Below are 25,841 nucleotides of genomic sequence, written 5' to 3'. Positions count from 1 at the left end.
CGCTCCCGGAGCTCCCTTCTCAGCCTGCTGTCTCAAGCGTGCCGGTCCGCGGTCTGTCCGCTCTCCCGTGCAGGTGGCTACCGCTTCCCGGCGCCCTGACACGGTGGCTCCCTCCGCCTTCTGTTTAGCTTCCGATATCTGTGCGCGGTTTCACGGCTCCCCGCTTCGTACCTCGATACTCAGCGCTGGAGATGTTCATTTGTAGAGATCCAGATNTGTTGAAGGGCATCTCGGCTCCTTCCATGATTTGGCTATTGTGGACAATGCAGCTATGAACATTGGGGTGCATATGGCCCTTCTCTTTACTACGTCTGTATCTTTGGGGTAAACACCCAGTAGTGCAATGGCTGGGTCATAGGGTAGTTCAATTTTTAACTTTTTAAGGGACCTCCACACTGTTTTCCAGAGTGGCTGTACCAACTTGCATTCCCACCAACAATGTAGGAGGAATCCCCCTTCTCCACATCCTCTCCAACAACTGTTGTTTCTTGCCTTGTCAATTTTTGCCATTCTAACTGGCGTTAAGGTGGTATCTCAGTGTGGTTTTGATTTGAATTTCCCTGATGGCTAATGATTTTGAACATTTTTTCATGTGTCTGTTAGCCATTTGTATGTCTTCATTGGAAAAGTGTCTGTTCATATCTTCTGCCCATTTTATGATTTGTTTATTTGTTTCTCGTGTATTGAGTTTGAGAAGTTCTTTGTAGATCTTGGATACCAGTCCTTTATCTGTGGTGTCCTTTGCAAATATATTCTCCCATTCCGTGGGCTGTCTCTTAGTTTTTTTGACTGTTTCCTTGGCTGTGCAGAAGTTTTTATCTTGATGAAGTCCCACAAGTTCATTTTTTCTTTTGTTTCTCTTGCCTTCGGAGATGTATCACGAAAAAGGTTGCTGTGGCCGATGTTGCAGAGGTTGCTGCCTATGCTCTCCTCTAGGATTTTGATGGATTCCTGTCTCACATCGAGGTCTTTCATCCATTTGGAGTTTATTTTTGTGTATGGTGTGAGAGAGGTGGTCAAGTTTCATTCTTTTGCATGTAGCTGTCCAATTTTCCCAGCACCATTTATTGAAGAGACTGTCTTTTTTCCATTGATGTTTTTCCTGCTTTATCAAAGATTAGTTGTCAAAGATTACCAAAGAGTGGAGGGTCCATTTCTGGGTTTTTGAATTAGGTCACACCTTGGATTGGTGAATGGGTCAGAAGCCCACCTGTATTTTATTCACCTGTGGCCTGGGAGAGAGAGTAAAGCCCACATGATGAATGTAGTCTTCCTTTTTTTTGAAAGGTTTATTTATTTATTTTGAGATAGGAGAGTGAGAGAGAGTGAATATGAGCACGAGTACAAGTGGGAGGGTCAGAGGAAGAGGGAGAGAGAATCTGAGGCAGACTCTGTGCTGAGCACAGAGCCCAATATAGGGCTCGATGTCACTACACTGGGATCACGACCTGAGCTGAAAGCAAGAGTCAGATGCTTAACCAACTGTGCCACCCCAAGTGCCCCATGAATGTAGTCTTGTCCTTTAGCATGGACTGTGCAAATGACAGCAACTATGATTAACACATCTAGTAGGTATTAGGATGAATCTTGGTTTAAAAAATCCAGGTGTGCAGATAATAGTGCATAGCCTTTTCTGTAATAGTGCTTAAAATTGACTTTGAGTCCCCATTCCTATAGGCTGGAGAGAAATTCAACTTGTAATCATTGAGGAGAGCATCCACACTGATTACTGCTGAAAGTACATTACCAAATCTGGTCAAGATGGTGTATGAAGGACATACTGAAATATCTCTATAACTCGCTCTCCCCAAACACATAGAAATGTTGGATAAAGTGTCAAAAACAATTTAAGCTTTGGTTTTCAAATGGTAGAATAAAAATAGTGGTTTTATTTCTTCTTCTCTCAGAAACTTATCCTTGTTTAACTCAAAACTACAAGGAGAATGAAAACTAGACAAACTCTACTTGCAATATAACTAGAGACATCCGTAAGCCTGGATTACAACCCTATGAAGAAGGACTGCCATACCAATATAGTGACAGTCAAACAGGAATGTGATAATGGATGCTTAGGGATGCAGATTTTATACAAAGCAAGAGTGACATTTCTCCAACAAAAGTGCCCCAAGACCTGCAAGCACTTATACAGAACAATGAAAACAGGCAAGCAAGCTAAAGCAGGAGCTTTCATGTACCCATGTCACCAAAGATTTGAGACATAGGGAAAGTAAAGGTGAACAAGGACAAACAAGCCATATTTGTGGAAGGCAGTCTGTTGATGAGGAAGAGTGGAAGAGATGGACTACATTGTAAGCAGCCCTGCAGTACTGATCGTGGGGAAAACCAAAGTCTATAAGAACTCATATACACACTGTTTCATAAAGAAAATAGCCTCAAATATGGCCCTGTCTCCATCCTCTTGTAAATTTCTTATAAAAAACTGATTCAGGAAGAACTCACTTCATTCAAAGATGTTTAAAGAAACAAAAAATAAACAGCCTCTATAAAAAAGAGTGGGAGAAAATGTCCAGAGCAAAGCACAGACAGCTAGACAATGTAGTTAGAAAATAAGGAAAAGAAGTTAAGAGGAAAGGAGGCTGAGTAAGAAGCTCTGATGTTTGTCTGATGGGAGTTATAGAAAAAGAGACTGGAGAGAATGGTGGAGAGGTAATATTCAAAGAGAAAATGGCTATGTTAGATCCAAGCAGGCAAGATCTAGGTTTGGGGAGATCAGGTGTCAGGGATAGTGAACACAGGTGGTATGTAAGACTAGGGACCCAAGGTCTAGGGACACAAGCCAAAGCACCTGGACAGAAAGAGATGAAAATCTAGGTATGGGAAGAGAGCAACAAAAATAGACATCGATGAGATTGGAATTTGATGATGAGTTAAATAATTTTTAGCCATGTTCCCCGGGCTAGAATAGATGTGCATATGAGTGGAACTAAGTTCATAGATAGAGGCAAATACAAACTTCTCCCTGGGAATGGGGGGCTAAGAATGAGAAATAAAGCAGTTCTGGATACTCAAAATTACGAGGGGGAATGTACAGCAGATGAAGAAAACTCTGGTCTTAGAATTCTTTGGATTACCTTGATTCTATCAGTAACTTGAGTATCAGAACAAGTTCTGAGTTCTAGTTTCCCTTTCAAGAGCATGAGACATAATCCATGAACCAGTCCTCAAGGATTCTGCCTCAGAATATATGCTCTGTCTATATTTAAGTTTTTCTTTCTTCAGAGGACATAATATTCAAGTTGAGAAATACTATATGTACGTTTAATATTTCTTCCCCTCATATTAATCTTCCTCACTTTTTGCCTGCCTAAGATATGCTCTTTCAAGTCCCATCTTAGAGATCCTAGATGTTTCTCTTGACCATACACACTACTCAAGTGTCAGGGACCTATCCATTATGCTCCCTTAAAACATTCTTATCTCCATCATACAAATTACTTTCCTACTTTGAGGAGGTCTCACCTCAGTCCCCATTTTTTTGCTCCTGGATCACAGCCTTTCAGCTTTAGCATTTATTTAGGAAAAGTGTATGAATACACAGAGATGGCCATGGTATATGCTGGGAGCAATGGGTGCTCACATTTGAAAGTCTGGGTGGGCAAGGTCATTTTAGGAATTCTGGTAGGAAACCTTTTAGAAAGCAGAGCCCAGAATCCTGAAATCTGAACAGTCAATAGTTAGGTGAGACAAGCCCCACTGGGCCCCTGAAACTCCAGGAATTCAATTCTGGTAAGGATATAGCTTGTTAGATAAAACTATAGCACCTCCTTGCTGATTTCAGTGCACAGACAAGCCCAACCCATAGCTGGTGCTTAGATGACATAGGATAAGGTGAATGGAATGGGACAGAAGGGCAGTACCACCCCTAGACCTGGGCAATGGGGGGGGCTCTTTCCTGGGCCTGTGCTTTGAGGCTCCTAGTTTGAGCCTCTTCCAGCTATGTTCCTCTTTATAAGACAAGGAGTCCATGAGACTAAGGAACTTATACTCTCTCCTACTTTGAATCACATGCCATGTATCCAGGTCTCTACAATGCTCTGCCCAAAAGATTCTGAGCCCACTGCTACGGCCTCTGTAGCTCCCAGCTGTGTGCTCAAAGGGTAACTTTGTGCAGGTGTGCCTCTGTGTGTGTGTGTGTGTGTGTGTGTGTGTGTGTGTGTGTGTGTGTGAAGCTTGGTTGTGTGGACTCGGTTTTCCACATACGTGATTATGAGGTATATGGGACAGGGTAAGGAGTCTGGGAAGTGGAAAGAAGAATGCGCTAGGGGCTTCTAGTTGTACTTTATCCTGACCCACAAATGTTAGTGGAGACTCAGAGGTGAGCAGCTTATAGGCAGAGCCTCTCTCTATTTTACTCATTTTAATTCCCCAGAAGTATAGGCATTAGAACAAAGCTAGCATTATTGAATGCTTACTTGTTCAGACTCTTAGGTATTGAGATCAAAGCCACTTCTGATGGATACACATCAAACAGTAGCCATAATACAGTACTACTCAAAGAAGGATACTGTTCAGTATAAGAATTTTGGCTCTGGAGTCAGATATGGCTTCAATTTTTTTTTAATTGTGGTAAAATTTACAAAAAATTAACAATCTTAAAATGTACATACAATTCAGTGATTGATATTTAACACATTCCCAATATTGTGTAACCATCACCTCTATTTAGTTCCAAAATATTTTTATGATCCCAAAAGAAACCCCATACCTGTTAACCTGTCACTCCCCATTTCTCCCTCCTTCCAGCCTTTGGCAACAGCTAATTTGTTTTTTGTCTCTATTTATTTACCTTTTCTGGATTTTTTAGAAAGATTTTCTTTATTTGAGAGAGAGAAAGAGCGTGAGAGAGCACACGTCGGGTAGGGGGCAGAGGGAGAGGGGGAAGCAGGCTCTCCACTGAGCAGGGAGCCCGATGTGGGGCTCAATCCCAGGACCCTGGGATCATGACCTGAGCAGAAGGCAGATGCTTAATCAACTGAGCTACCCAGGCACCCCATAACTTTTCTGGATATTCATACAAATGAAATAATATATGTGACCTTTTGTGCCTGGCTTCTTTCACCTAGCATAATGTTTTTGAGGTTCATCTATGCTGTAGCATATATCAGTACTTCATTCCTTTCTATGATGGAATATCTTTCATTTCATGGATATGCCACAATTTGTTTATTCATTTATCGGCTGATGAACATTTGGGTTGTTTCCACCTGAGACAAATGTGAACAGTGCTGCTACTAATATCCATAAACAAGTTTTTGTTTGAATACCTGTTTTTAATTCTTTTGGGTATATGCCTAGTTGTGGAATAGTTGGCTAGATGTTAATCCTATGTCTAAGGTTTCGGGGAACTGCCTAACTGTTTTCCACAGCGGCTGTACCATCTTATATTTTCAACAGCAATGTACGAGGGTTCCAATTTCTCCACATCCCCACCAATATTTGTTATTTTCTATTAAAAATATTTTAACAATCCTAGTTGGTGTGAACCAATCATTGTGGTTTTTATGTGCATTTCCTTAATGATGTTGAGCATCTTTCACATGCTTGTTGGCTGTCTGTCAGTATTCCTTGGAGAAATGTCTATTCAAGTCTTTCGCTCATTTTTAAATTGAGTTTTTGTCTTTTTGCTGTTGAGTTGTTAAAGTTCTTTATATATCCTGGATATTTGACCTTTATCAGGTATAGACTTTACAAATATTTTTTCCAGTCTTTGAGTTGCCTTTTCATTCTCTTGTGGAAAAAAACCCCCTAAAATTAGTTTATTTTTTTGTGGTATCTTTATCTGGCTTTAGTATCAGGACAATGTTGGCCTCACAGAGGAAGTGCTCCCTCCTATATTATTTTCTGAAAGAGTTCGAGGACTGACTTTAATTCTTTAAGTGTTTTGTAGAATTCACCAGTAAGGACATCTGGTCCTAGGCTTTTCTTTATTGGTAGGTTCTTGATTACTAATCTTTTGTTATAGGTCTATTCAGATTTACTATTTTTTCTTGAGTCCGTTTTGGTAGTTTATGTTTTTAGGAATTTTTCCATTTCATCTAGGTTATCCAATTTGTTGGCATACAATTGTTTATAGTTTTCTCTTATAATCCTTTTTTAGTTCTAAGGCCTGTAGTAATGTCCCCACTTTCATTTCTGATTTTAATAATTTCAGTCTTCTCTCTCCTTTTTAAAATCATTAGTCTTGTTAAAGGTTTGTCAATTTTGTGGATGTTTTTCAAAGAATCAACTTTTGGTTTCATTAATTTTTCTCCATTATTTTCTATTCTCTATTTCATTTACCTCCACTCTAACCATGTTGTTCTTCTTTCTGCTAGCTTTGGATTTAGCCTGCTCTTTAGTTTTTGTTTTGTTTTTTTAACGTAGAATGTTAGGTCATTGATTTGTGGTCTTTGTTTTTTAAATGTAAGTGTTTATCACTATAAATTTAGCTGTGAGTACTGCTTTCACCACATGCCATAAGTTTTTGTCTTAATATTTGCAATAATATTTTGTCTAATATTAGTATAGCCGCTCCCTCTCTCTTTTGGTAACTATGTGTATGGGATATATTTTCCCACCCTTTATACTTTTAATCTCTTTGTATCTTTGCATCTAAAGTGAGTCTCCTGCAGACAGCATATAGTTAGATCATGTTTCTTTTATCCATTCTCTCAAGTTCTTTTTTTTTTTTAATTTTATTTATTTATTTGACAGAGAGAGAGAGACAGCCAGCGAGAGAGGGAACACAAGAAGGGGGAGTGGGAGAGGAAGAAGCAGGCTCCCAGCAAAGCAGGGAGCCCAACACGGGGCTCGATCCCAGGACCCCGGGATCACACCCTGAGCCGAAGGCAGATGCTTAACGACTGAGCCACCCAGGCGCCCCCTATTCTCCCAAGTTCTGTCTCTTAATCAGAATTTAAGATATTTGCTTATAAAGTAATGACTAATTATAGAAAGACGCATTTTACCATTTTGCTATTCAATTTCCACATGTGGTATCTTTTTGTTTCTAAACTCCTCTATTACTGCATTCAAACTGATTTTTTCTTAGTGAGACATTTGGGTTCCCTTTTCATTTCTTTTTCTATGTATTATTTAGTACTTTTTCTTAGAGGTAACCCAGGGAGTTACAAATAATATCTAAACTTCCTAACAATCAAGTGTGGACTGATACAAACTTAGTTTCAATAGTATAGAGAAACACTATTCCTTGTCAGCTCCATTTCCCCCTTTATTTTGTTATTGTCACAAATTACATCTTTATATATTGTGTACCCATTAACATATGCTTATAATTATTGTATTATATATTTTTCTTTTAAATCACATGAAAAAAAAGAGTTAAAAATAAAAATCTGCAAAAATATTGGCTTTTATATTTACCTATGCAGCTGCCTTCACCATTGTTTTTCATTTCTTCATATGGCTTTGAATTACTTCTCAGTGCCCTTTTATTATAGCCTGAAGGATTGACTCCTTTAGTGTTTCTTGTAGAGTAGGAACTACTAGTGTTGACATTCATCAGTTTTTGTTTATTTGGGAATGTCTTAACCCCTCTTTCAGTTTTGAAGGATAGTTTTGATGGATACAGTAATCTTAGCTGACAGTTTTCTTTCTTCTATACTTTAAATATGTCATCCCATTGCCTTCTTGCCTCCATGTTTTCTGAGAAGAAATCAGCTATAAATTTTGTTGAAGATCTCTTGTACATGATGTATTGCTTCTCTTTTGCTGCTTTTAAGATTCTGTCTTTGTCATTTGACCATTTGACTATAATGTGCTTTGGTGTGGGTCTGTTTGAATTTATCCTGCTTGGAGTTTGTTGAATTTCTTGGATGTGTAGATTCATGTCTTTCATCATATTTGAGAAGTTTTCAGCCATTATTTCTTCAAATATTTTTTCTGCACTTCTTTCTTTCTTCTCTTTTACTGGGACTCCCATTATGCATATGTTGCTATTCTTGATAGTGTCTCACAGGTCTCTTAGGCTCTGTTTGTATTTGTTCATTCTTTTCTCTTTATGCTCTCCAGTGAATTTTTTTTTTAAAGATTTTATTTATTTATTTGACAGAGATAGAGACAGCCAGAGAGAGAGGGAACACAAGCAGGGGGAGTGGGAGAGGAAGAAGCAGGCTCATAGCGGAGGAGCCTGATGTGGGGCTCGATCCCACAATGCCGGGATCACGCCCTGAGCCGAAGGCAGACGCTTAACCGCTGTGCCACCCAGGCGCCCCTCCAGTGAATTTTTTAATTTCAGTATTGTACTTTTCATTTCCAAATTTTCTATTTGGTTCTTTTTTATAATTTCTATCACTTTATTGATATTCTTTATTTGGTGATATATTGTACCCCTGACTTTCTTTAGTTCTTTGTCTATGGCTCCTTTAGCTGTTTAAGCATATTTAATATGGACGGTTTAAGGTCTTTGTCTAGGTCATCCTTGGGTTCCCTTAAGGACGGTATCTATTGGGTTGTTTTTCTGTTTTGTTTTGTTTTGTTTTTTCTGTGAATAGGTCATACTCTCTTGTTTCTTTGCATGCCTTTTTTGCTTAAAATTGGATATTCTGAATATTTTAATGTGGCAACTCTGGAAATCAGATTTTCCCCTTCCCTGGTATTTGTTGTTGCTGCTTGTTGGGGGTTGTTGTTTTTTGCTTAATAACTATTCTTTCTTTCTTTCTATCTTTTTTTTAGCAGATTTTATTTATTTATTTGAGAGAGAGAGAGAGAGAGAGAGAGAGAGAGAGAGCATGAGCAGGTTGAGGGGCAGAGGGAGAAGAAGAATCCCTGCCAAGCAGGAAGCCCAATGCAGGACTCAATCCCAGGACTCAGAATCATGACCTGAGCTGAAGGCAGATGCTTAACTGACTGAACCACTCAGGCACCCTGCTTAATAACTTTTCTAAACTATTTTTTAAAAGTGTGTTATTTTTGTCACATGTGGCCACTGAAACCTGTTTTCCATTAGATTAGTGGTCAGCTAGCAGTTTGACAGAGTTTCCTTAAATGCTTGGAGCCAAGAAGAGAATTTTAAAAAAAGGAAAAGTACTCTTCTAATCTTTTCTAATTGGTTCTGTGATGGGGCAGTCCTTGAACACTGAGCCAGGCCATTTAAAACTCTGCTGTGGCCTTTACTTCCTGCTCACATGCACCCTGAATGTCAGTAAGAGGTGAAAACTTGTCCTGATACTAAAGCCAGATAAAGATATCACAAGAAAACTCAGGCTGTTTATGAGCAGGTATCCAGACCTGGGCATGCAGATGGGCTTCTTGATTCCTCGCCATACATGGGAGCTTTTAAAAGCTCTTATTCCCCATGTATCTTATTTTTCAACTTCTTCCTTTCTAGGCATTTAGGTCTATTTCTTGTCCTGACTATCCTCTCTTCCCAAAGGCTGCTGTCTCCTAAACTTTTGCCTTTACATACCTTCAGCAAATGCATCCCAGGAAGCTGCCTCAGCCCTGGGAACTCTGAGTTGGGCAAAAGAAAGGCAAGCCCTAGTTCTGGTCCTCAAGGGAGCCACCAGACAGAATGGAACATACAACCACAGTTCTTTGAGAATAAGGTCCATATTCCCTCTGGCACTAGCAAACTGCACCTACTGCAACCTGCAATTTAGGGAGTGAAAAATGTAGATGAATTATTTAAAATGCTACAGTACACTCTCACTACCACATGGCAGCTTCCTCCTTAAGTTTTCCCTTGGTTGTTATAAGTTCTTGACTAGATCCCAAAGTTCTGCTAAAGTTAATTCTGACAGTTTTGCAAATTTAATAGTTGTTTTTGTGGGGTTCTCCCTGAAATTGCCTATTCTGCCCTTATTAGTGATGTCAGTCCTAGATTCAGTTTTTTCAATCTTCTGCATTTATCACTTAAAATTAAAATTTAGAGATTAAGCATATTTAGTTTAGGTGAGGAAATAAAATGAATCCAGCAGCTGCTAAAGGCCCATTTCAATGTTAACCTGTAGAAAAGTATGCAATGGTTACAATTTCAAACAATAGGAAGGACTGGGCTCCTTTTTCAGTTTAATCCTTTTCCTGACTACTCTTGTTTCATTGATTGATGTTCTTTAAAAAAAAAAAGATTTTGTTTATTTATTTGACAGAAAGAGCAAGAGAGCACAAGCAGGGGGAGCAGCAGAGGGAGAGGGAGAAGCAGGCTCCCCGCTGGGCAGGAGCTCAATGTGGGGCTCAATCCCAGGACTCTGGGATCATGACCTGAGCTGAAGGCAGACACTTTACAGACTGAGCTATCCAGGTGCCCCTCATTGATTGATGTTCTTAAAGTACCGTCTGGAGCCTCTGTTGGCTTCCAAAACCAAAATTGCAAAAGTGTTCAGAACTACAGAGAAATAATTTTTCTCCTGAGTACTCTTCTCAAAATGAGGGGTTGGAAATACTAGGTAATTATAGCACCTGCTTAGTTCACTGACTTTGGACTTGGGCACCTGAGTCTATCTAGAATAAATAAGAGCAGATCTGCTAGCTCAAAATAACTGATCAATAGTAAAAAGTCTGGATTATGGAAATCACTCAGAATCTGGGTCCTAATTGGCCCATTGGAAAAGAACCTTGGCTAGACTTCTCTCTTCTTTTCCTCTTCTTTTCTTTTCTTTTTTTTTCTTTTTTTAACAACTTCCTCTTGGGTAGCCTTATACATAGACAAAGGAGGTCATGTAAGTGATATGATTAGAGCAGAACCAGGAAAGCAACATCTAAAAGAAATTTTGTATACTCAAGTCTTAAATTCTGTGATTTAAAATGTATTACTTGGGATTGGAGAGGAAAATCACAGAGTAGGAAGATCCTGAGCTCACCTCCTCCCATGGACATACCAAGCCCACAAGCACATATAGAGCAACTCTCTCAGAGAATGACCTGGAGACTAGTAGAACATCTCTTCCACAGCCAAAGATATAATGAAAAAGCCACATTGAGAAAGGCAGGAGGGGCAGTGACACAGTCTGGTTGGAAACCAAACATTGGTGTGGTAACCCACAAGGGAGAAGGATATCACAGGCACCAAGGTCCTCCCTGAGAAGTGAGGGGTTCAAGCCCCATATCAGGTACTCTCTGCCTAGGGATCTGCACTGGGAAGATGAGTCCCCATAACATCTGGCTTTGATAATCAGTGGGGCTTAAATCTGGGATTGCTGGAGAGCTATAGGAAACCAAAACTCTACTCTTAAAGGGCCCACAAACAATCTCTCTTGCTCCCAGACCCAGCACAGAGATAGTCATTTGAAAAGCATCTGGAGTATAGGTGACAGGTATTTATTAACTAATTTTAGGTGTGTGCTCTCAGGGCAAGGATCTGTAGGAACTTACTCCAGGAAGTATGGCAGGCATCATTTTTCTTGCCCTCTTTCAGGATAGTTGGACTGATGCTGGCAGATAACAGTTCTAACACTCTACATTCACCTTGCTAGCACTGATTTCCCAGGCCCGGTGTTCCCCTGCAGGCCCACCATACCCAATCTGCCTCATCAAGTGTTCTGCCAAAGTGGTTGCCCCCCAACCACCACACCAAGTGGGCCACTTCAGCTGGGACCAATGCCTTGAAAAGTGACTCCTGGGGGCTCCTGGGTGGTTCAATCAGTTAAATGTCTGCCTTCAGCCAGGGTTATGATCCCAGGGTCCTGGGATTGAGCCCCACATCAGGCTCTCTACTTGGCAGGGAGTCTGCTTCTCCCTTTTCCTCTGTCCCTCCCTGCTGCTTGTGTTCTCTTGTGTGCTCTCTCTCTCTCAGATAAATAAATAGGATCTTTAAAAAAAAGAGAGAGAGAGAAAGAAAAGATAAGAAAAGAAAAATCACTCCTGTCCTGGGAGGCAAGGGGGGCCAGCCCCACCCACCAGCACACCTGAAATGATGAGGCCTTGCAGCCAGATATACTAGGAGCCAGCCCCACTCACCAGCATGCTCACAGCAGGTGCAACCCAGGCACAACAGGAGGACACAGGCAGCCCACAGAGGAGACACTCCTGGAGGGCCTCGTTCTGGTGACCAGGAGGGATTGCACTTCTGGGCTCCACAGGATGCCTTCTACATGATACCACTACCTTTGAGAACAGGAAATGTAGCTGACCACAGAGCATCAGACAAAATATATTACAATAAAAGAACAAGAAAAAAACTCAGAAAGAGAACTAAAAAAAATTGAGATAAGCAATTTACTTGATAAAGAGTTCAAAGTAATGGTCATAAAGATAGTTCAATGAACTTGGAAGCAGAGTGGATGAACTCAGTAAGAACTTCAACAAAAAGACAGAAAATACAAAAAGAACCAATCAGAGCTAAAGAATACAATAAGTGAAATGAAAAACACACCAGAGAGAAGCAACTGCAAATTAGGGGATGCAACATGAATCAGTAATCAGGAAGACTGGGTGATTAATGGAAAGTGTCCAGACTAAACAGAATATATATATATATATATATATATACATTTTTTTTTCCCTTAAAAAATGAGGATGGGGCATTTGGGTAGCTCAGTCAGTTAAGTGCTTGATTTTGATTATGGTTCAGGTCATTATCTCAGGCTCCATGCTCAGCAAGGAGTCTGCTTGAGGAGGAGTCTTTCTCCCTGCCCCTCCCGCTGCTCATTCATGCACTCTCTCTCTCTAAAATAAATAAATAAATCTTAAAAAATAAAATAAAAATGAAGACAGGTTAAGGGACCTCTGGAACAACATCAAGTGTACTAACAGTCACATTATAGGGGTCTCAGAAGAAGAAGAAAAGAGAGAAAGGGGCAGATAACCTTTTTAAAGAAACAATTGCTGAAAACTTCCTAACCTGGGAAAGGAAACAGACATCTAGGTCTAGGAATCACAGAGTCCCAAACAAGATGAACCCAGAGAGGTCCACACATAGACACATAATAAAATGTCAAAAATTAAAGATAAAGAGTGAATCTTAAAAGTAGCAAGAGGAAAGCAGCTAGTTACATACAAAGAAGCACCCATAAGGCTATTAGCTGATTTTTCATGGAAACTTTGCAGGTCAGAAGGTAGTGCCATAATATATTCAAAGTGCTGAAAGGAAAAAACCCTACAACCAAGAACACTATCCCAGGAAGGTTATCATTCAGATTTGAAGGAGAGATAAAAAGTGTCCCAGGCAAATAAATGTTAAAGGAGTTCATTCCACCACTAAACTGGCCTTAGAAGAAATGTTAAAGAGACTTCTTTAAGCAGAAAAGAATAGGCCATAACTAGAAGTAAGAAAATTATTAAAGAAAAAAATTCACTGGTAAAAGCAAACATAAAGGTAGTAGATCATTCACTGACAAAGCTAGTATGAAGGTTAAAAGAAAAAAGTGTAAAATCAACTATATCTATAATAATTAATTAAAGGATACACAAAATAAAAAGACGTAAAATATGACACCAAACATGGAGGGGGAAGAATAAAAATGCAGTGCTTTTAGAAATTGTATTCAAACTTAAGTGACCATCAACTTAAAATAGATTGCTGTGTATGTATGAGGTATGAACCTCATGATAATCACAAAAACCTATAATGGATATGAATACATAAAAAATAAAGAAAAAGGAATCCAAGCATAACATTAAAAAAAAAGTCATCTATTTAGGGAGCAAGAGAAGGAAGGAACAGAGAAGAACTATAAAAACATCAGAAAACAACGAACAAAATGACAATAAACACATATCTATCAATAATTACCTTAAATGTAAATGGGCAAATGCTCCAATCAAAATATATAGAGTGATGGAATGGTCAAAGAACAAGACCCATTTATATGCTGCCTATAAAAGACCCACTTTAGACCCAAAGACACATACAAACTGAAAATGAAGGAGTAGAAAAATATATCCCATGCAAATAGAAGTGAAAAATAAAAAGCTGGGGTAGCAATACATATATCAGACAAAAAAAAGACTTTAAAACTGTAACAAGAGACAAAAAGAGAATTACATAATGATAAAGTGATCAATCCAATAAGGAGATTACAAGTGTAAATATCTATGCACCCAACATAGGAGCACCTAAATATATAAAGCAAATACTAACAGACAAAAAGGGAAAAGTTGACAGTTGACATCAATACACAGATCATCCAGACAGAAAAGCAATTAGAAAACAATGCCTTGAGGGGAGGGAGGTGGGGGAATGGGATAGACTGGTGATGGGTAGTAAGGAGGGCACGTATTGCATGGTGCACTGGGTGTTACGCAACTAATGAATCATCGAACTTTACATCAAAAACCAGGGATGTACTGTATGGTGACTAACATAATTATAATAAAAAAATATTTAAAAAAAAACAACAAAAAAATTAAGTCTTAGAAAATGAAAAAAAAAAAAAAAAGAAAAAGAAAACAATGCCTCGAACAACATATTAGACCAGATGGACTTAACAGATATACACAGAACATTCCATCCCAGAACAGCAGAGTATACATTCTTTTCAAGTGCACATGGAACATTCTCCAAGACAGATCACACATTAGGCCACAAAAAAAATCTCAATAAATTTAAGAAGACTGAAATCATGTCAGGTGTCTTTTTTGACAATAACAATATGAAACTAGAAATCAATTACAAGAAAAACTGGAAAAAACATAAAGACATGGAGGCTAAACAACATGCTACTAAACAGCCAATGGGTCAATAAAGAAGTCATAGATAAACTAAAAAAAATACCTTGAGACAAATGAAAATGGAAACCCAATGTTCCAAAACCCTTTGGGATGCAGCAAAAGCAGTTCTAAGAGGCATGTTTACAGTGATACGGGCCTATCTCAGGAAATAAGAAAAATCTTGAATAAAAATTCTAACCTTACACCAAAAGGAACTAGAAAAAGAACTATAAACAAAGCCCGAAGTTAGTAGAAGGAAGGAAATAATAAAGATCAGAGTGGAAATGAATGAAATAAAGACTAAAAATAACAACAGAAAAGACCAATCAAACTAAGAACTGGTTCTTTAAAAAGATAAACAAAATGATAAACCTTTAGCGAGACTCATCAAGAAAAAAATAAGAGAAAATTCAAATAAATAAAATCAGAAGTGAAGGAGAAGTAACAACACCACAGAAACATGAAGGATTCTGAGACTAATAGAAAAATTATATGTCAACAAATTGGACAACCTGGCAGAGGTAGGTAAATTCCTAGAAACAGGGAGAGTCCAAGATGGCAGAGAAGTAGGAGACTGTAATTTCATCTGGTCCCAGGAATTTAGCTAGGTAGCTATCAAATCATTCCGAACACCTATGAACTCAACCGGAGATCAAGAAAAGAATAGCTACAACTCTACGAATAGAAAAGTGACCACTTTCTGCAAGGTAGGAGGTGTGGAGAAGTGAATCCAAGGTGATATATGGGAAGATAGACTGCATGGGGGTAGCCTCTGTCAGCTGGCTACAAGCAAGTGATACAGCAGCGGAGCACAAAATCATAACTTTAAGAACTCTACTCCGGTGGGGGGCATAGCTCAGGTGGCTAAGCAGAGACAGATCCCTAGCTGGGACAATGTGGTCTCAGGATACTCGAGGTCATAGGAAGACCGAGGGTGCCTGAGTGCGGCAGAGCTCCCAGGCATCAGAGTGGGGAAGCCGGCTGCAATCAGTGAGTCCTTGGGAGGGCTCTCAGCTTGCGGTTGCCATAAACCACAAACCGTGACACAGTCGGGTGATGGCTCTCTGAGCAGGGGCCCACCAAGTGGTAGAACTGGCGAGACCCCCCTTTTTCCCCCGGGAGGAGCAGTGCGGGAGCACACTGCAGGAGTCTGCAGGGATTGGAGACTCAAAACGGGGTTGTGCCCCTGAGATAGAAGCACTTGGTCACAGGCCGGGTGAGCCTGGAGCATGGCTGGAGACCAGGGAGACAGAAATGATTGTCTGTTTTTCTCTGAGGGCTCACTGAGGAGTGGGGACCCAAGCTTTTGGCTCCAGGGCCAGAGATTAGGAGGCCACCATTTTCATTCTCATCCTCTAAAACTGCACAGAAAGCCATCAGCGGACAAAAGCCAAATAAAACAAATCAGAACAGATTACTTAGGCTGGCCCCCTGGCAAAGGTGGTAAAATTCCACCTGGGGCAAAGACATTTGAAAATCTAGGCAATAGGCCCCTGCCCCATAAGATGAGGAAGAACACACAGCCAAGACCAAGTTTACTGATCAATGAGGACTGCCAAACAAAACTCCAGAGGAGGGGAATACAGCACATAGAATTCATGGCTTTTTCCCCCATGATTCTTTAGTCTTTGAACTTTAATTTTTTTTCTTTTCTTTTTCAACCAATTCTTATTTTAGCACCTTCTTTTAAAAATCTTTTTTAATTTTCATTTTTATAGTTACATCCTATCCCTTCATTGTATTTAATCTTATTTTGGTATATGTATAAATTTTTCTTTCTTTACAGCTTTAGAATGCAGTTTCTTCTAACAGACCAAAATTTACCCAAAATCTAGTGTATGGCTCTGTTCTATTCACCTGTCTGATCATTTTCTCTTTTTTGTTTTTTTTTCTTCTTCCTTTTGTTTTGTTTTGTTTTTGTTTTTGTTCTTTTTCTTTTTTTTTGTTAGTCTTTTTAAATTTTCATCTTTACAGTTACATTCTACCCTTTCAATGTATTTAATTTTATTTTTGTGTATATAAGTTTTTCTTTCTTTACAATTTTGAAATGTAGTTTCTTCTAACAAACTGACCAAAATACATTTAGGAGATAGTGTATTGCTCCGTTTTGTCCACCTGTCTGTTTATATCCTTTCCTTTTGTTGTTGCTGCTGTTAGGGTTTTTTTTCCTCCTGTTTTGTTTTCTTCTTGTCTTTTATTTCCATTTTTACAGTTACATTCTATCTTTCCATTGCATTTAATTTTATTTTTGTACATATATAAGTTTTTATCTCTTTATGATTTTGGGATCTAGTTTTCTAAAAAACAGACCAAAATACACACAGAATCCAGTGTATTGCTCTATTCTGCTCACCTATCTGATTATGTTCTTTTTTTTTTCCTCCTGGTTTCAGGTCTCTTCTGATTTGTTTAGCATATATTTCTCTGTGGTCATTGTTGCCATTTTAGTATTCTGTTCCCTTGTTCATCTACTCTTCTCTGGACAAAATGACAAGGTGGAAAAACTCACTTCAAAAAAGAGAACCAGAGGCAATACTGACTGCCAGGACCTAATCAGTGTGGAAATAAGTAAGGTGTTGGAACTAGAATTCAGAAAATGATTATAAAGGTACTAGCTGGGCTTGAAAAAAGCATAGAAGACACTAGAGAACAAGTTTCTGGAGAAATAAAAGAACTAAAATCTAACCAAGTCGAAATAAAAAAGGCTATTAATGAGATGCAATAAAAAAATGGAGCCTCTAACTGCTAGAATAAATGAGGCAAAAGAGAGAATTAGTGATACAGAAGACCAAATGATGGAGAATAAAGAAGCTGAGAAAAAGAGAGATAAACAACTACCGGATCATGAGGGGAGAATTTGAGACATAAGTGATGCGATAAAGCAAAATAATATTAGAATAATTTGGATGCCAGAAGAAGAGGAAAGAGGGGGACAGAACGGATATTGGAGCAAATTATAGCAGATAACTTCCCTAATCTGGGGAAGAAAACAGGCATCGAAATCCAGGAGGCACAGAGAACTCCCCTCAAAATCAGTAAAAATAGGTCAACATCCCAATATATAATAGTGAAACTTACAAATCTCAGAGACAAAAAGAAAATCCTGAAAGCAGCCTAGGACAAGAGGTCTGTAACCTACAAGGGTAGAAATACTAGATTGGCAGCAGACCTATCCACAGAGACCTGGCAGTCCAGAAAGGACTGGCATGATATATTCAGGGTGCTAAATGAGAAAAGTATGCAGCCAAGAATACTTTATCCAGCTAGGATGTCATTCAAAATAGAAGGAGTGATACAAAGCTTCCAGGACAAACAGAAACTAAAAGAATTTGTGAGCACCAAATGAGCCATACAAGAAATATTAAAAGGGATCCTCTAAGCAAAGAGAGAGTCCAAAAGTAACATAAACCAGAAAGGAACAGAAAATATACGGTAACAGTCACCTTACAGGTAATACAATGGCACTAAATTCATATCTTTCAATAGTTACTCTGAATGTAAATGGGCTCAATGCCCCAATCAAAAGACACAGGGTATCAGATTGGATAAAAAAGCAAGACCCGGGGCGCCTGGGTGGCACAGCGGTTAAGCGTCTGCCTTCGGCTCAGGGTGTGATCCCAGTGTTCTGGGATTGAGCCCCACATCAAGCTCTTCTGATGAGCCTGCTTCTTCCTCTCCCACTCCCCCTGCTTGTGTTCCCTCTCTCGCTGGCTGTCTCTATCTCTGTTGAATAAATAAATAAAATCTTCCAAAAAAAAAAAAAAAAGCAAGACTCGTTGATATGCTATCTGCCAGAGACTCATTTAAGACCAAAAGACACATCCAGATTTAAAGTGAGGGGGTGGAAAACCATTTATCATGCTAATGGACATCAAAAGAAAGCTGGGGTGGCAATCCTTATATCAGACAAATTAGATTTTCAACCAAAGACTGTAATAAGAGATGAGGAAGGACACTATATCATAATTAAAGGGTCTATCCAACAAGAAGATCCAACAATTGTAATTATTTATGCCCCTAACATGGGAGCAGTCAATTATATAAGCCAATTAATAACAAAATCAAAGAAACACATTGATAATAATACAATAATAGTAGGGGACTTTTTTTTTTAAAGATTTTATTTATTTATTTGACAGAGATAGAGACAGCCAGCGAGAGAGGGAACACAAGCAGGGGGAGTGGGAGAGGAAGAAGCAGGCTCATAGCAGAAGAGCTTGATGTGGGGCTCAATCCCAGAACACTGGGATCACACCCTGAGCCGAAGGCAGACGCTTAACCGCTGTGCCACCCAGGCGCCCCAATAGTAGGGGACTTTAACACCCCCTCACTGCAATGGACAGATTATCCAAGCAGAAGATCAACAAGGAAATAAGGGCTTTGAATGACACACTGGACCAGACGGACTTCACAGATATATTTAGAACACTCCATCCCAAAGCAATAGAATACACATTCTTCTCAAGTGCACATGGAACATTCTCCAGAACAGATCACATACTGGGTCACAAATCAGGTCTCAACCAGTACCAAAAGATTGGAATCATTCCTTACACATTTTTGGACCACAATGCTTTGAAACTTGAACTCAATCACAAGAGGAAAGTTGGAAAGAACTCAAATACACGGAGGCTAAAAAGCATCCTACTAAAGAATGAATGAGTCAACCAGGAAATTAAATAATTTAAAAAATTCATGGAAACAAATGAAAATGAAAACACAACTATTCAAAATCTCTGGGATGCAGCAAACGCAGTCCCAAGAGGGAAGTATATAGCAATACAAGCCTTTCTCAAGAAATAAGAAAGGTCTCAAATACACAATCCTACACCTAAAGGAACTGGAGAAAGAACAGCAAATAAAGCCTAGGCCCAGCGGGAGAAGAGAAATAATAAGGATTAGAGCAGAAATCAATGAAACAGAAACCAAAAGAACAGAACAGATCAACGAAACTAGGAGCTGGCTCTTTGGAAGAATTAATAAGATGGATAACCCCCTGGCCAGACTTATCAATAAGAAAAGAGAAAGGACCCAAATAAATAAAATCATGAATGAAAGAGGAGAGATCACAACCAACACCAAAGAAATACAGTTATAGGAACATATTATGAGCAACTATATGCCAACAAATTAGGCAATCTAGAAGACATGGATACATTCTTAGAGACATATAAACTATTGAAACTGAAACAGGAAGAAATAAAAAACCTGAATAGACCCATAACCAGCAAGGAAATTGAAACAGTAATCAAAAATCTCCCAACAAACAAGAGCCCAGGGCTGGATGGCTTCCCAGGGGAATTCTACCAAACATTTAAAGAAGAATTAATACCTATTCTTATGAAACTATTTCAAAAAATAGAAATGGAAGGAGAACTTTCAAAATCTATGAAGCCACCATTACCTTGATCCCAAAACCAGACAAAGACCCCACCAAAGAGGAAAATTACGGACCAATATCCCTGATGAACATGGATGCAAAAATTCTCATCAAGAATGGTAAGTATCCTTTCTGATAGCTGAATAATATTCCATTTTCTGTATACACCACATCTTCTTTATCTATTCATCTGTTGAGGGACATCTTGGCTCTTTCCATAGTTTGACTACTGTGAACACTGCTGCTATAAACATTAGGGTGCAGGTGCCTCTTCAGAGCACTACATTTGTATCTTTGGGATAATTCCCAGTAGAAGGGCATGTGATGTAATGAGCACTGGGTATTATATAAGACTGATGAATCACAAACTTGCACCTCTGAAACCAATAACACATTATAGGTTAATTAGTTGAATTAAAATAAAAAATTAAAAAAAATTCCTAGAAACATACAATCTTCCAAGACTGAATCAGGAAGAAATAGAAAATCTGTCCAGGCTGTTTACTAGCATTGAAACTGAATGAACAAAACAAAGAAAAACAAAAAACAAAAAAATCCCAACAAACAAAAATCCAGGACCAGACAGCTTCATAGACTAATGCTACTAAACACTTAAAAAAGAGTTAATACCTATCTTCTAACTATTCCAAAAAATCGAAAAGGAAGAAATGCTTCCAGATTCATTATGTAAATTTTCATACCAAAATCAGATAAAGATGCTATATAAAAAAAAATTGCAGGGCAATACCCTGATGAACATAGATGCAAAAATACTCAACAAAATGGTAGCAAACCAAATTCAACAATACATTAAAAGTAACATTCACCATGATCAAGTGGGATTTATTCCAGGGATGCAAGAATGGTTCAATATCCACCAATCAATCAATGTGATACTCCACATTAACAAAATGAGGGATTAAAAATCATATGATCATCTCAACAGGTGCAGAAAAGCATATGAAAAAATTCAACATCATTCCCAATAACAACTCTCAACAAAACCAGTATAAAGGGAACATAACTCAACATAAAAAAGCCATATATGACAAACCCACAGCTAACATCATACTTGATGGTGAAAAGCTGAAAGCTTTCCTCTAAGACCAGGAACAATACAAGGATGTCCACTCTTTCCACTTTTATTCAACATAGTACTGGAAGTCCTAGCCACAGCAATCAGACAAGAAAAAGAAATAAAAAACATCCAAATTGGTAAGGAAGAAGTAAAACTATCTATTTGCAGATGACATAATACTAGACATAGGAAACCCTAAAGACTCCTCCAAAAACTATTAGAAGTAATAAATGAATTCAGTGAAGATGTAGGATTACATATATTATTACATATATTATATATATACGTGTATATATAATTATAAAAATTATATACAGAAGTATATTGTGTTTCTATATGCTAATAATGAAGTAGCAGAAAGAGAAATTTAGAAAACAATCCCATTTACAATTGTACAAAAAGAATAAAATACAAAATACCTAGGAATAAATTTAGCAAAAGAGGTTAAAGACCTATCCTCTGAAAATTATAAGACACTGATGAAAGAAACTGAAGATGACACAAATAGAAAGATATATTGTGCTCATGAAATTCAAAGAATCAATATGGTTAAAATATCCATACTACCCAAAGCAATCTACAGAGTCAATGTAATGCCTATCAAGATATCAATAGCATTTTTTATAGAACTAGACAAATAATCCTAAAATTTGTATGGAACCACAAAAGACTCCGAATAGCCAACGCAGTCTTAGAAAGAACAAAGCTGGAGAGAACACAATCCCAGATTTCAAACTATACTACAAAGCTACATTAATCAAAACAGTGTAGTACTGGCACAAAAAATGGACGTATATATCAATGGAACAGAATAGAGAGTCTAGAGATAAACTATGCTTATGTGGTCAATTAATCTATGATGATTAATTGAAGGCAAGCATATACAGTGGAGAAAAGACAGTTTCTTCAATAAATGCTGTTGGGAAAACTAGACAGCTAATATGCAAAAAAATGGAACTGGACTATTTTCGTATACCATACACAAATAAACTCATAATGGATTAAAACCTAAATGTAATATATGAATCCATACAACTCCTCAAATAAAACATAGGCAGTAAACTAGTTTACTGCAGTAAAGTCTTAGCAATATTTTTTTAAATCAGTCTCTTCAGGCAAAGGCAACAAAAGCAAAAACAAACAATGTAGACTATATCCAACTAAAAAGCTTTTTCACAGTGAAGGAAGCCATCAACAAAATGAAAAGAAAACCCACTGAATGGGAGAAGATATTTGCAAATGATACATCTGATAAGAGGTTACTATCTAAAATATATAAACTCATACAACTCAACACCAAAAAGAAAAGAAAAAAGAAAAAACAAGCAATACAATTAAAAAATGGACATAAAACCTGAATAGATAGTCTTCCAAAGAAGACATACAGATGGCTTATCATTATCTGAAAAGATGCTCATTATCATTAATCATCAGGGGAATGCAAATCAAAACCACGATGAGATATCACTTCATACCAGTCAAAATGGCTAGTATGAAAAAGACAAGAAATAACAAGTGTTAGTGAAGATGTGGATAAAAGGAAACCCTCATGCACTATTGGTGATAATGTGAATTGGTGCAGCCACTATGGAAAATAGTATAGAGTTTCTTCGAAAAATTGAGAATAGAAACACAACCTGATCCAGCAATTCCATTCCTGGGAATTTAGCCAAACAAAACAAAAACATTAATTTAAAAAGATATGTACACCCTTGTGTTCATTGCAGCATTATTTACAATAGCCAAGATATGGAAGCAACCTAAGGGTTCATCAACAGATGAATGAATAAAGATGTGAGATATATATATATATATATATATATAGAGAGAGAGAGAGAGAGAGAGAGAGAGAGAGACAGATATATAGATATAGTTTATTTATGTATGGTATATATACATATATAATACATGCATACACAATGGAATGTTACTCAGCCATAAAAATGACTGAAATCTTGCCATTTGTGACAACATGAATGAACTTAGAGATATTATGCTAAATGAAATAAATCAGACAGAAAAAAGCAAATGCTGTATGACTTCACTTATATGTGGAATCTAAAAATTAAAACAAATGACCAAGCAAAACAAAACAGAATCAGACTTACAGATAGAGCAAACAATCTGGTGGTTACCAGAAGGGAGAGAGATGAAGGGATGGGCAAAATAGGAGAAGGTGATTAAAAGGTACAAACTTCCAGTTACAAAATAAATAAGCTATGGGAATGCAATGTATTGCATAGGGAATATAGTTAATAAAATGTAACAACTTTGTATGGTGACAGATGATAGCTAGGTTTACTGTGATCACTTAATAATGTATATAAATGTTGAATCACTATGTTGTACACCTGAATCTTTATGATATTGTATGCCAGCTATATTCCAGTTAAAAAAATTTAATGTATTACTTTGGACTACCAGGTCAAAATAGCAGGCTGTACATAATTGTCCACCTTGTCAAAATCCCATAAAAATTTCATGAAGTATATATACCAAAGAATATAATGGTGCTAGAACACAGGGAATAGCCTTGCAGCAGACCAAAAACACCAGGGAATTTTTGCATATGAAGAAAATGGGATTTAGTGATACAGAAATCAAACAGTCAAAAAATCTGTAGCACAACACTAGAAAAAGAGAAGATGTTGAAGTGTTCAAACTTGACAAAATTCTGTAAAAATTCTAAAATTCAGTCACTTATGCTCACAGCAGAATGAGGCTAAGGAGGAGTCAGCTAAGTATAAATTGAGAGATTGGCAAAGATGGACCAATTCAGGCTTTGGGTCAACTCCAGGTATAGCTGGCCAAGAACCTCTCACTAAATAAAGCAGGTGTATGCTGTCATTATGGGAGTGAAAGCTGGAAATAAAACAGGACAGTGCTCCAGAGAACTTCAAATTCCACAACACAAGTGGAACTTTCACACCCTGTAGGGATGTTTATCTCTGGGCACATCCCATCTGATTCACTTAAGTCTGCCACTGCATTAACTTCCTGGATAACAATGATTTCTAGTATGCCAAAGAGGCCACAGAACTTCAATATTAATAGATCTAGGCTCTCATTTATAAAGACGGATATCCAAGAATCATCAGAAATTTGAGAAATCCTAGCAACATGAAAGAGAAGCCTCAAGTTACATAAATAGCCACCAAAGAAACAGAGTTAGTGCAGGACATAAAAGAGAATTTTAAGGGGCGCCTGGGTGGCACAGCGGTTAAGCGTCTGCCTTCGGCTCAGGGTGTGATCCTGGCGTTGTGGGATCAAGCCCCACATCAGGCTCCTTCGCTATGAGCCTGCTTCTTCCTCTCCCACTCCCCCTGCTTGTGTTCCCTCTCTTGCTGGCTGTCTCTATCTCTGTTGAATAAATAAATAAAATCTTTTTTTTAAAAAAAAGAGAATTTTAAAAATATCATCTACATCTTAAAAGAAATTAAGGAGAACAGGTTCATCCTGTCTTTGAGAGTGGAGTATCTAGAGAACAAGAAAGCAGTCTTGAAATTAAAAACATGATTGTCTTCTAGCCAAAACCCAGCTGTGCGGAAGGGTTGAATATTAGAACTAATACAGCCAAAAGCAAATTAGTGAGTTAAAATACCAAATTTAAAAATTCTCCTGGGATGTAAACAAAGAGAAAAAGAAGCTTTAGAGAAAAATTAAGAAACACAGAAGTTAGATGTAGTAAATCTAATGTCCATCCAGTATAAACTCTAAAGGAAGAAAACCGAAGATAAACAGGAAGAAATAACCAATAAAGTTAAATAAAAATTACCTGATAATGTTTTTTTTTAGCTAAATAATGTTTTAATTGATTAGGGCTGAAAAGATCACTTAATACTGAGAAATACTGAAAAGAAAAATAAACTTAGAGCTATCCTGCTAAAAATTTGTGACTGTAAAGATAAAAAGATAATCCTACACACATCTTGAGGGAAAGGGACTCATTCCTGAAAGAAATTAGAATTAAACTGGCACTGGATTTCTCATCTGCAACACTGAATGCAAATAATGGAAAATGTCCAGAAAGTACTGAGAGGAAAATGTTTGAACCTAAAATTTGAAATCTATACAAACTATCATTCAAATGATAGGACAAAATCGGGCTATTATTACTGGAAGTGAAATTATTCCAATGGAATATACTCCCTCTTCCTTAGATCTGCACCAAGTAAGGAGTTGGACCTGAGACTTTTGAATAAAGCTGGGACATCTGAAGAGTTACACCTTGGTGAAGGAGTGGCAGTGAGAGATAATAAAGAATCCAAACTATTTTGATCTGGGGTCTGAGTGAAAAATAAGAGACTCCCTGGAGAATTCTTAACCACAGCTTGCCCTCATACAGGAGTAGGCTTAAAATTTATAATCTCCCTATGATCTAGAGACTTGAAACCAATAAAATTAATATAAAATGGTAGAGGGTTGGTAGTAACTTGCATCTTCAAGAAGTAAACATAAGTATTCCCTGGAAGGACTCATCTTTAGGCAAAATATAAAATAGATATATATAAACTGAATTACACTAAAATCAAGAACTTCTATTCATGGGAAGACACTATAATGGAAGTGAAAATACAAGCCATGTACTGAGAGATGGAAGGAGATATTTATAACCCAAGCCACCAAAATAGGACTAGTATCAGGGTGCGTGGGTGGCTCAGTCAGTTAAGTATCAGACTCTTGGTTTTGACTCAGGTCATGATCTCATGGGTCATGGGATTGAGCCCTGCAGCTAGTTCTGCACTCAGCCCGGTGTCTGCTTGACTTTCTCCCTCT

At 37.9% G+C, this 25,841-nt stretch overlaps 1 protein-coding gene across 4 annotated transcripts in view; it reads left to right on the top strand.

Moving 5' to 3' along the window:
* TRIM69 (tripartite motif containing 69) overlaps positions 1 to 25,841 on the top strand; it is a 59,654-nt gene that overhangs the window by 16,676 nt on the left and 17,137 nt on the right. For 3 of the 4 annotated variants that reach the window (XM_034661032.1, XM_034661034.1, XM_034661035.1), the window contains exon 1: positions 19,627 to 20,106. The exons of the other annotated variant lie outside the window; for it this stretch is intronic. In XM_034661032.1, the coding sequence (XP_034516923.1) occupies positions 20,083 to 20,106 (24 nt within the window). In that variant the 5' untranslated portion in view covers positions 19,627 to 20,082. Of the gene's footprint in view, positions 1 to 19,626; positions 20,107 to 25,841 lie in introns of those variants that run through there. 4 annotated transcript variants of the gene reach the window in all.

Source organism: Ailuropoda melanoleuca, chromosome 5, assembly GCF_002007445.2.
Source record: "Ailuropoda melanoleuca isolate Jingjing chromosome 5, ASM200744v2, whole genome shotgun sequence".
NCBI lineage: Eukaryota > Metazoa > Chordata > Mammalia > Carnivora > Ursidae > Ailuropoda > Ailuropoda melanoleuca.
This window is presented reverse-complemented; position numbering and strand designations above follow the sequence as displayed.